Raw genomic sequence first — 12,250 nt, forward strand, 5'->3', positions numbered from 1 at the left:
GAAGCCACAGTAGGTGAAGCGCGGTATAGCGAGGGACTACTGTAACTTCCCACCAACACTGGCACTGGAACCTCTGGAATAAAGCCACCAGGAGAGTGACACTTTGAAGTGCCTCCTCTCTGGAGTGACCCCACCCTCTGTTTCTCTCCCCCCCCCCCAGGCTCAGCAAGGCTTCTCCCCGCCAGGGCAGGACCAGAGCCTGGGGGCTTCTCCTTCCTGCTTTGCATTTAGCCTGACCATACACAACTGCTCTGTGCAGCTTTATCCCCACAACCGTCCAGTGGGAGGGGTGGGCTGGGGGGGAGACTTGGGGGCACCCCTGGAAGTACAGCAGGACATTCAGAATTATAGTGGCACTGAAAACAGTGAGGGTGCATGGCCGTTTTTCACACCTAACGACCATTGTGGCCTCCCCTGTGGCCGTGGGATCAAAATCCAGGTACTTGTATTGATGACACTTGTGATCTGACAAGCCAGGATCACTTCATAAATGTGTCACTAACTTAAATGCAGTGATTCGCTTACCAGCTCTCAGGAAAACTTGGAGAATGAAATGAGGCAAAACTCCGAGTCTTCCGAGAGGGGCGGCATACAAATCTATTAAATTATTGTTATTATTAACAACTGTTTCATTTGGCAACCGAAATCCTGGTCTTGACTCGAGGGCTGCCTGTGTTTGAGGTCCCTGCTGTCTCCCGTGGGGCTTCCTGGCATAGCCAAGTCTTCATAAAAGCAAGAGTTAGGCCAGGTTGACCCTTCTGTGGCTTGTGGACTCCAACTCCCAGAATTCCTCAGCCAGTAATGCTAGCTCAGGGATTCTGGGAGTTGAAGTCCACATGTCATGGAAGAGCCCACTTGGCCTTCCTCCGAGTTAGGGGAACCTCAGAGGTCATGCAATCCACCCCCTGCTCCCTGCAGGATCCACCTCATCAGGGCTCTCCAACCTTTACCACTTGTGGGCTTCAACTCAGCTGACTGGCCAATTCTGGGAGTTGGCCCCCTGTGTTGGAGAGCCCCTCACTGGAACATAATTATTTCTTGGCCAAGGGTGGTGGGACACCCAGGGGGTTGGTGTTTGGCGCAGATGTGCTCAGGAGACACAGAATCGGGAGTTCCAACAGTAAATGATTGTCGTGCAGGTCAAATGAGCAATGAGGAAACTATCAATATAAATCTTAAGGACACAAGAAACAAGTGGCAGTCAGACAGTCACACCTTTGCCTCCAGGAGTCGTGAATGCCCCAACGGGGGAAGATTTTCAGCAGAGGTGGGATGGCCATCTGTCCGAAGTAGCGCAGGGTCTCCTCCGGGGCCCCTCCCAACTCGTTGTTATTACACGAGTGGGAGGAGTTGGGGGATAGGAAGGAGGAGAACGAGCTGGTGGCGACGGCAGTGCGGCCTTGGGGGCTGGCTGGGTGAGGGACCCGCCTTGCCCCGCTCGCTCGCCCGCCCCGCTTCCCGCGGCCACAGCAACCCGCGAGCGTCGCACGTGGGTCAGGCTCGAGCCAAGCCCCGCCCTCTCCGCTCTAGCCGACGCGTGCGCGCTGAGTCACTCGGGGCCGGTTTGTCCGCGCTCGGCCACCGTCCGCCGTTTGTTTCCTTGGCTTCGTCGAGCCAAGATGGCGGCTGCAGGTCTGGAGCGGGTCCGCGTTTCGGCGGCGGAGCTCCGGCGGGGGATATTGGCCACTGCGGAGGCGGAGGCGGCGACGCACGGGAGGGGCGGCCCAGGTGAGGCCACGGCAGGGCGGCGGCTTGGTTGGCTGGTTGGTGCCGGCGCCGAGCAGGGTGGCCGGGGGGCGTGGCGCGCTGGTGCTCCCTCCTCCCTCCCTCCTTTTCTAAACACCTGCGCGCGCCCCGCGCCTGCGCAGTCTTTCCTCCTCTCGGTCTGGGCCGGACTACGGTTCCCACAATGCCTTGCCGGTCCGTTAAGGGGACCCGGGGACTTCCGCCGTGAGGGGCCCTCCCGGAAGGCCTCCCTTTGCCCCCACCTTTGCGGTCTCCTTTCGTGGTCTGTCTAAACCTGGTTACCTTCCTAGGCCCTGCTTGGCCATTGTAACCCCTGTGGACTTCAACTCCCAGAATTCCTCAGGTGGCTTTGCGGATCCGCCTTGCTAGCAGCCTGGGGCATTCTGGGAGTTGAAGTCCACGGGTCTTTAAAGTGGCCAAGGGTGGAACTCCCCACCTCAGCTTATCTCTTGGTATGTCTGCTCTTTGTTTCTTCTTGTAATTTGTGGAGCTGGGCTGCCTTGAAGTTGAAACAATAAAAAAATGTGACGATCCAAATGGAAGTATTTGGGGGGGAGGGGCTGCCCCCCCCACCCCTCCCACCTTTGAATCCCTCCTGGTGGGTGCTGATCTTAGCATAGCATCTAGACTTATATAGCCCTTCCCAGCCCTCTCTAAGCCAAATCAGCATATCGCCCCCAACAACATCTGGGTCCTGATTTGAGCCCCCTGGGAAGGATGGAAGGCTGAGTCCACCTTGAGCCAGTGGTGAGAGTTGAACCGCTGAACGACAGCTAGCAGTCAGCAGAAGCCACTTTAGGAATCCTTCCTGGCCTGTTGCTGAAGCTGCTGTCTGGAGCTGCTGTTTTGAGGTGCATCTGTTGGAGGCCCCCAGGGGGCAGAGAAGGCGAAAGAATCCTCAGATAGGTGAAAAGCTGCATGTTGTTTGAAAAGTGTTCGGAAACTTCAGATCGTGCAGAATGCAGCTGCGAGAGCAGTCATGGGCTTCCCCAAATATGCCCATGTCACACCAACACTCCGCAGTCTGCATTGGTTGCCAATCAATTTCCGGTCACAATTCAAAGTGTTGGTCATGACCTATAAAACCCTTCATGGCATCAGTCTGCAGAGAGGGGCGGCATACAAATTCAGTAAATAATAATAATAATAATAATAATAATCAGACCAGAATATCTCCAGGACCGCCTTCTGCCGCACGAATCCCAGCGACCAATTAGGTCCCACAGAGTTGGCCTTCTCTGGGTCCCGTCAACTAAACAATGTTGTCTGGTGGGACCCAGGGGAAGAGCCTTCTCTGTGGTGGCCCCGGCCCTCTGGAACCAACTCCCCCCAGAGATTAGAATAGCCCCCATCCTCCTTGCCTTTTGTAAGCTCCTTAAAACCCTGAGATTTTCTTTCCCCCTAGGCTTCTCGGGTCCAAAGACGGGCTACAAGAATGGTGGAAAGTCTTAAGCATAAAACGTATCAGGAAAGACTTAATGAACTCAATCTGTAGAGTCTGGAGGACAGAAGGAAAAGGGGGGACAGGATCAAAACATTTAAAGGGTTAAATAAGGTCCAGGAGGGAAGTATTTTTAATAGGAAAGTGAACACAAGAACAAGGGGACACAATCTGAAGTTAGTTGGGGGAAAGATCAAAAGCAACGTGAGGAAATATTATTTTACTGAAAGAGTAGTACATCCTTGGAACAAACTTCCAGCAGACGTGGTTGGTAAATCCACAGCAACTGAATTTAAACATGCCTGGGATAAAGCTATATCCATTGTAAGATAAAATACAGGAAATAGTATAAGGGCAGACTAGATGGACCATGAGGTCTTTTTCTGCCGTCAGTCTTCTATGTTTCTACAATTTATGCATGGCATGTTTGTATGTATGATTGGTTTTATAACAAGGGTTTTTAGCTGTTTTTAGTATTGGATTGTCACATGCTGTTTTTACCACTGTTGTTAGCCGCCCCGAGTTCACGGAGAGGGGCAGCATGCAAATCCAATAAATAAATAAATAAATAAATAATGAACGTCCACATAGAAAATCTCCCTTTGGTACCTTCAGCATCTCATTCTCATCTAATAACGAGTGTTGCCTTTCTGGGCCCCTGGGCTCATTTCCTGGAGGCCTTGTTGCTGTAGGTTGGATTCCAAGAACCAGGCCCTGCGTTGAGGGAGGTCTGAGCCCAGGATCCATCAAGGGGAACAGTTGGTTCTCAGGGTCGCAAAGGTGCTTTTTCAAGAGGCTCTTCAGCCGTCCATCAACCACCTAGAGGAGGGAATAGAGCGCCGGGAACTCATCAGATTTGCAGATGACACCAAGCTGGCCGGGGCAGCCAACACCCCAGAGGATGGGCTCCAAATACAGAAAGATCTAGAGAGATGAGTACTGTGGGACGACAAGGAGGGGCTACCAAAAGTTTTGCTATCTTTCAGTGCAAATTGGGTGCTTTGGGGCGGGGCTCCCTTTTCGCTAACCCCACTGCCCCCCCTCTCCCCCGGTCCTGGCAGCAGCCCACCCCTGCTGTGGGCTCAAACTATCAAAATGAAATGTAATGTTGAAAAAAGTAAAATCTTACACCTAGGCAAGAAAACCCCAAGACCCGCAAACAAATTGAGAGAAACCACACTTAGCATCACTGTCTGTGAGAGTCTTGGTGGATAAAGCAACTCAACACGAGCCAGCAATGTGCAGCGGCGGCTAAAAAGGCCAACACGGTCCTACGCTGCCTCAAGAGGGGGACACACTCCCAGACTAAGGAGGCACTAATGCCACTCTATAATGCCCTAGTGGTCAGACCTCACCTGCAGTACTGCGTTCAGTTTTGGTCACCCCACTACAAGAAGGACATTGAAAATGAATGAAAAAGGAAGGAAGGAATAACTGAACGTTCTGCTTTAATGGAGTCGCATCTCGAAAAAGCACCTGGATGGCTGAGAATCTATGTGGACAGTTGATTCTTATTGTTTGACTTCCCCACTTTGATGTGCGTGGGATTTTCTCTTTGATGTACCTAGAATTCTGTCTTGAGGTCTCTGGAATTGACTCCTGATGTACCTGGAATGGCCTTTTCAGACAATACTGTTGACTCACCTTCAGCTTATCAGTTACAGTTTCGGCATCACTTTCACATCTAATAATAGGTCACCACCAGGTCACATCCTATGTCTGCATTCAAAATACTGAATCGGAATGTCCCATCTGATTTTCTTAGCTTTTTGCCTAGTTATCTATAACCTCTTTGGGTTTTCTCAATCCTCTTGAATATTATTCAGCCCAGTTTTGCATAATTTCCAAATCCGACCGGCCAGCCTCTCACCCTTTCATTTCGGCCGCCCATTAATGCATTGCCAAGTATACGACCCCTAGCTGGACCTTGAGGCCCCCCTCCTGCTCCTTCGTCCCAGTTTTGTTAAGAACCACAGGGAGCCCCCTCAGGGTGGGCATCTATTTGTTTCAGGGATTTATAAAACTGCGGAAATACTCCTATTAATAAAAGTGAGAAAAGGAGTCGTAAACATGGGGCGGAACCAAGAGACCTGGGGTGGGGAACCTGCTCAGAACCAGCTGGGCTCACCTGAGATCAGGCTCTTCTCCACATAATGACCATAACTGGACCCAGGATTTTTGTGGCTGAGTGAGAGAGTGGTTAAGGAATTTTTGCCCCATTTCAGGACCTTTCTCGGGACAGTCAATAAGTGAATCCGGCTTCCTCACTGACTGTCATAAAAGGGGATCGTGTGACCCAGGGACATTGGAAGCATCATAAATACAAGCCAGTTGACCAGCCTCTGGGAGGCTGTAAGGGTCATAAGTGGTGTTGGGCGAACCCGAACCCGGTTTGCCTGGTGCAAAGTATTTCAGCTTGGGGAACTGAGATATTCCCTTCCCCCTAGGCCTATACAATTTATGCATGGTATGTTTGTGCGTATGTTTGTTTTTTTAAATAAGGGTTTTTTTAAAATTATTTTAAATATTAGATTTGTCATATGCTGTTTTATTATTGTTGTTAGCCGCCCCGAATCTACGGAGAAGGGTGGCATACAAATCTAATAAATAAATAAATAAATATACGTGCCCTCTAACCTGTCAGCCCAGCCCGGGCCCCTTGCGGGCAGGACAGGAGGAGGAAGCGGCCTTGGGGATGGGTAGAAGAGTATTTTTAGCCCGGGGTTGAAGCGTTGGGGCCCTTGGTGCTCTGAGCTCGGTGGTTTCCTTGCAGATGCTTCACGTGTCAAATATGTTCACCACTTTCAGTTATTTTTAAAAATAATGTAGGATACCAAGAAAATAAAAGTTAAATTTATACGCCGGGAGTTGGGCTGTGCGGACGCTGACATGATTATCTTGAAGTCCAACTGCTTTGTGTCCTGGCTTGGCTCCTTCGTAAGGAGACCCCTCGGCCGGAGTGGAAGGCTCGCTTTGACTCAGTTCAGGTGGTCATAGCAACCTGGTCAAAGCTGGACCTGAAAGTCCCCCACGCTGACCAATCCACCGGTGTCCAATAGCGTTGGTTTCGGATGTTCTGGCAAGGGCTTTTGAGGTCCAGGCGCCTCTTTGGGGGAGTTTTGCTTTCCGTTCCCACGCTCCCTCCTTGACTGGCAGGTTTATTCCGGGTTGACGCCTCTGGTCCCTGTCACCCCCCCACCCCCACCGCACTGCCCTTCTCTTCCCCGTGCCCCTTGCCCCCTCCCCTGCCCCCTCCCCTGCCCTTCGTGGCTGGAGGCCAGCTAACGGATGACCTCTTGTTCAAGAGCCTCTGTCTCTTTTCGTGGAAGTTTCCTCGACGCTGAGCTGCCCCCCTCCTCCTTGACCTTCTCTTGCCCCCGTGGAATCAGTCACTGCGGTCTCTCTGCCCTCTCGGCTTTTCCTGTGGGGCTTTTCTGGTAATTCCCCCCCCCCCCCGCCTCTATGCAAAGTGGGAGATGTCGCTTACGGCTTCCTCTGGGTGTTCCGCAGAGTTACATCTTGTGCAGCCGGTCTCGGTCTCATCCCACGGCGGCTTTTGGGCCCGTGGGTCCAGGCGTGGCCTGTGGTCGTGGGCCGAGTATTCCGCGTGGGGCAGACTCTCCCAGGGGGGAGCCGCATTTTGGTGAGGGGGGCTGCAGCTGCCGGAGGGGCTGTACATGGGAGAATGCTTTTAAAAAAAATGTTTTTATTGAATATTAAACATTATTAGACAATACAGTACAAACAAAACATTAAGACGTACAAACACACATAACAACTTCTGTAACACTTTTTACGGTAAATTGCATTGATGTCATATTTCCATATATATTATACCAGCATGTTAAACTGTATTTCTTTTACAGTTTTCATCTGTCAATCTATTTAACTACTAACAAATGTTACATGTTACCATGAAAAACATTTTTGTTCCTTATATATCCTTACTTATATATTCATCCTTCAATTAAGAAGCTTTTTCCCCTCTACACTTATAACTAGATACATTTATACATCTGCTTTTCCCTCTGTTTTCTTTCTTTCTGTCCATTTGTATATAGGGGGGAATCTAGTCTCCCAGAGTTCTCTGGGTGATTGACAGCAGTTTATTGGCAACTTTAAGACTTGGGGACTTTAATTCCCAGAATTCGGAGAGCTGAAGTCCCAAAGTCCTAAAGTGGCCAAAATGAGATGCGCCTGATTTACAGAATACGATGGATATTATTGCCCGTCTCACTCACTTGACCCCGGTTGACTTACAAGAATTAAAAACACAAAACCCCCAAGCCAGAACACCAACTAAGAAATCCTGGTGCTGGAGGATCATTTATTTATTTATTTATTTGGATTTGTATGCCGCCCCTCTCCGCAGACTCGGGGCGGCTCACAACAAAGTGAAAAACAATTTATAACAAATCTAAATTTCTACTAAAAACATTTTAAAAACCCCATTTTCTAAACACACATACATACACACATACCATTCATAAATTGTATATGCCCGGGGGAGATGTCTCAGTTCCCCCATGCCTGACGACACAGGTGGGTCTTAAGGAGCTTACGAAAGGCAAGGAGAGTAGGGGCAGTTCTAATCTCCGGGGGGAGTTGGTTCCAGAGGGTCGGGGCCGCCACAGAGAAGGCTCTTCCCCTGGGGCCCGCCAACCGACATTGTTTAGTTGACGGGACCCGGAGAAGGCCCACTCTGTGGGACCTAATCGGTCGCTGGGATTCGTGCGGCAGCAGGCGGTCTCGGAGGTATTCTGGTCCAATGCCATGAAGGGCTTTAAAGGTCATAACCAACACTTTGAATTGTGACCGGAAATTGATCGGCAACCAATGCAGACTGCGGAGTGATGGTGAAACATGGGCATACCTAGGGAAGCCCATGACTGCTCTCGCGCAGCTGCATTCTGCACGATCTGAAGTTTCCGAACACTTTTCAAAGGTAGCCCCATGTAGAGAGCATTACAGTAGTCGAACCTCGAGGTGATGAGGGCATGAGTGACTGTGAGCAATGAGTCCCGGTCCAGATAGGGCCGCAACTGGTGCACCAGGCGAACCTGGGCAAACGCCCCCCTCGCCACAGCTGAAAGATGGTTCTCTAATGTGAGCTGTGGATCGAGGAGGACGCCCAAGTTGCGGACCCTCTCCGAGGGGGTCAATAATTCCCCCCCCCCAGGGTATTGGACGGACAGATGGAATTGTCCTTGGGAGGCAAAACCCACAGCCACTCCGTCTTATCCGGGTTGAGTTTGAGTCTGTTGACACCCATCCAGGCCCCAACAGCCTCCAGACACCGGCACATCACTTCCACTGCTTCATAATGACCTATAACTCCTGAGTCCAAGGGGAACAAACGTCCATAATCAGAACTGCAGGAAAAAAACATGGCTGCCCACCTGCCTTCTTCCCTTGAGGACCGGTAGACTGCACGGGTCAAAAAGAGGGTGGTGAAAATATTGACTGACCCCTTGCGTCCTGGACACAAACTGTTTCAAAATGTCCCTACAGAGTCCTACACACCAAGACAACTAGACACAAGGACAGTTTTTTCCTGAACGCCCTCACTCTGCTAAACAAACAATTCCCTCAACACTGTTAAACTATTCACTAAGTCTGCACTTCTATTATTATTTATTATTATTATTTATTGGATTTGTATGCCGCCCCTCTCCGCAGACTCAGGGCGGCTAACAACAATGATAAAAAACAACATATAACAATCCAATTTAATAAAACAACTAAAACCCCTTATTATAAAAAACCAAACATACACACAAACATACCATACATAACTTGTAATGGCCTAGGGGGAAGGAATATCCTAACTCCCCCATGCCTGGCGACAAAGGTGGGTCTTGAGTAATTTGCAAAAGACAAGGAGGGTGGGGGCCGTTGTAATCTCTGGGGGGAGTTGATTCCAAAGGGCCAGGGCCACCACAGAGAAGGTTCTTCCCCTGGGGCCCGCCAAACGACATTGTTTGGTCGATGGGACCCGGAGAAGGCCAAATCTGTGGGACCTTATTGGCCGCTGGGATTCGTGCGGTGTTAGAAACTTGTTTTTTTCTCATCCTTCCTGTCTCCCATCTCCTCCCACTTAGGACTGCAGGACTCTCACTTGTTGCTCGCATCCTTCAGATTTTTATTAATATTGTTTCTTCATTGCTTATTTGACCCCTATGGCAATCATTAAGGGTTGGACCTGATGATTCTTGACCAATGTCTCTTTTTCTTTCATGTCCACTGAGAGCATCTGCACCAATGACAAAATTCCTCTTGTGTGTCCAATCACCCTGGGCCAGTAGAGAATTCTGTCCCGTTCTGTTGACAGCAGCAGGGCTCAGCTGGACACCTGCAAAGGGGCCTGACCTGTTGCAGGAATTGGGTAGATGTGGTTGAATGAAGAGGAGGCCTGTCAGTCTCCCGGCATTTCAGGGGCTGCCACAAAGAAGAGGGCGTCTCCAAAGCATCCGAAGGCAGGGCAAGAAGCGATGGGTGGAAACTAAACAAGGAGAGAAGCGGCCTGGAAGAGAGGAGGGGTTTTCTAAATTATTAACTGGCAGAACAGAAGTTGTGAATGCCGCAACACTGGAAGTTTTTTTTAAAAAGTGCTTGATGACCCTTTGTCTGAAGTACCTCATGATACGAACTTAATTGGTGCAAGGAGGAGGTTCGTAAGACGAAAGGTTCGTAAGACGAAACATTGTTTCCCATAGGAAACAATGTAAAGTCAATTAATCCGTGCAACCAAAAAAACCCCCGCAAAAAAACAGCTTTCGGCGACTGCTTGGAAGCCGCGCGGCTGTTTTAAAAGGTGACAGCCGGCCTGGGGGGCTTCCCAGCACCCCCCCGAACCGGGGTTCAGGGTTCGGGGGGGTGCTGGGAAGCCCCCCAGGCCGGCTGCAACCTTTTAAAAGAGCCGCGCCGCTTCCCATCTGTCTCCTGAAGCTGAACGGCAAAGCCGAACTTCCGCGTTCGGCTTCAGGAGACAGCTGGGAAGTGGCGCGGCTGTTTTAAAAGGTGGCAGCCGGGCTGGGGGGCTTCCCAGCAACCTCCCGAACCGACCCCGGGGTTCAGAAAAATTTTGCCTCTTCTTACGAACCTTGTTCGAGTTACGAACCGGCGTTCGGGAGGCTTCTGGGAAGCCCCGCCGCCCAGCTGTCACCTTTTAAAACAGCCGCGCGGCTTCCCAGCAGTCTCCGAACGCCGGTTCATAACTCGAAAAAAGTTCGTAAGAAGAGGCAAAAATTTTCTGAACCCCAGGTTCGTATCACGAGTTGTTAGTAAGACGAGGGGTTCATATCTTGAGGTACCACTGTAGTGTAAGGTTTCCTGCCTAAGCACCTAAGGGTTGGGCTAGAAGACCTCCGGGGTCCCTTCCAGCTCTGGCGTTCCATTGTGACCGTGGGGCCGTCCCTTGGGTGTCCCCGTCCTTCTGCAGCCCCGCAAAAGCCGCATTCGGCTCCAAACACTTTGATTCCTCCATTTACAGCCTTTCATTTAGTTCCGTATTCTGTGTTTGTGTTTATTTCGTTATATCTCTGAAGAAGGTGCGAGTTCGTCTTTAGGGGTTTTATGTTCAATGTTTCTATATTTTCATGATGTTTGGGTAAGAAAGGACAAAGTGCCTAATTTTACTTTTCCTTGAGACTTTTTATGTATTTTTTCTGCTTGAGCCATTTGCATCAACTTTCCCCCATATTTTGTAAAATTCGGATTTGTCTTTCGCCTGTAATTGCAAAGTCGTTTTGGTCATTTCTGCCCATCCAAGGACCTTAATTGTGAAGCTGAAAGTTGTGGGGGCTGTTTCTGTTTTCCAGTTTTGCGCATAAGATCATCTTGCCGCCATTATAACAGGGAGGATTAAGTATTTGTCTTCATTTTTAAATTTCTGCCTTGCGATACCAAGAAGGAGAAGTTCTGGTTTTAACAGGACGGTCTGGGCCACAATGACCTTATGAGCGATGCAGAAAGGGTTGTGGGGGGGGGGCTGTTTTGCCACCACGAGTGGGGGAGGGCCTGGGCAGATAATGCGCGTTGGGAGGCCCAGGGAAGCGGACCCCCGGCCGAGTCTCCAGGGGATCTGCCCATTCCCTCTTCACCCTGAAAGTCCTCCGGGCGAGGGGAGAGCTCAGCCAGGGAGGCCCCTGCAGTCTCACACTCTGCCCCCCCCCCCCCCGTGGCTTAAAATTCACCAGAGCTACCACCAGTGACTCGGGAGAAGAGGAGGGACCTCTTCTGGATGCCAGAGTACGGAGGGGGGTGAGAAGGCAGGAGTGGCTGAGCAGGAGGAGGTCTCTGCGTGAATAGATCTCTCGAACACTTGGCCAGGCCTTGTGGGGGTTTAAGGGCGAGTCTGTGTCGAGTGAGGGCGGAAGTCAACTTTCCAATATGAGCGATGGCTGCCTCGATTTGGCTCTGAAATTGTTTACGTGAATTGCAAACTAAGAAGGGGAAATCTTGACGTCCGGGCTTCCTGCCAACCTCAGAGTGAGTCGTGTTAATGAGAGATTTGTGACCAAAGAGAACTCTTGGGGAGTTTGGGCTTTGTGCTTGAGATTTTAATGAACAGCTGAAAGGAACGGACATAGTTCTTGCTTCGCTCATACATTTTACACTTTTAAACCTTTCTGATACTAAATTATTCGAATTGCACGCTTACATCTTGTCAAAGCCGTGCGTGTGTGTGTGTGTGTGTGTATACCTATTTCTTGGGGGGCAGAACAAAAGCCCCTTTGGTACAGCCGTGACTCCGCAGGACCAAAGAGCAGTGTTCCCTCTAATTTATTTGGGGGGGTGGGCGGAAAAGTATAGTGTCTGAGTGGAAGTCCCTTCGGGACTGGGCGGCACAGAAATAATAACTAAACAAACAAATAAAAAACCCACCCTGTTTTGCCTCAGAGAATTTCAAAATAAAATACTGTACTGTGTGTCTATAACAGTGAGCTCATAATAGGGCAACTCTATCAATATCAAAATGCCACTTAAATAGTTGAGCTAGTTTCAAACTAGATTTTGATTTTCTTTCTCTCTTCCTTACTCCCATTCTTTTTCTTTCTCTTT

At 50.1% G+C, this 12,250-nt stretch overlaps 1 protein-coding gene across 1 annotated transcript in view; it reads left to right on the forward strand.

Annotated features, from left to right (window-relative positions):
- Positions 1–1,583: 1,583 nt before the first annotated feature.
- Positions 1,584–12,250, forward strand: part of SMG6 (SMG6 nonsense mediated mRNA decay factor) — a 68,853-nt gene continuing 58,186 nt past the window's right edge. Inside the window, exon 1 of the mRNA XM_070735511.1 lies at positions 1,584–1,728. Coding sequence (XP_070591612.1) covers positions 1,620–1,728 — 109 coding nt within the window. The 5' untranslated portion in view covers positions 1,584–1,619. The remainder of the gene's footprint in view (positions 1,729–12,250) is intronic.

The sequence above is a fragment of the Erythrolamprus reginae genome, chromosome 1, assembly GCF_031021105.1.
Source record: "Erythrolamprus reginae isolate rEryReg1 chromosome 1, rEryReg1.hap1, whole genome shotgun sequence".
Classification (NCBI taxonomy): Eukaryota; Metazoa; Chordata; class Lepidosauria; order Squamata; family Dipsadidae; genus Erythrolamprus; species Erythrolamprus reginae.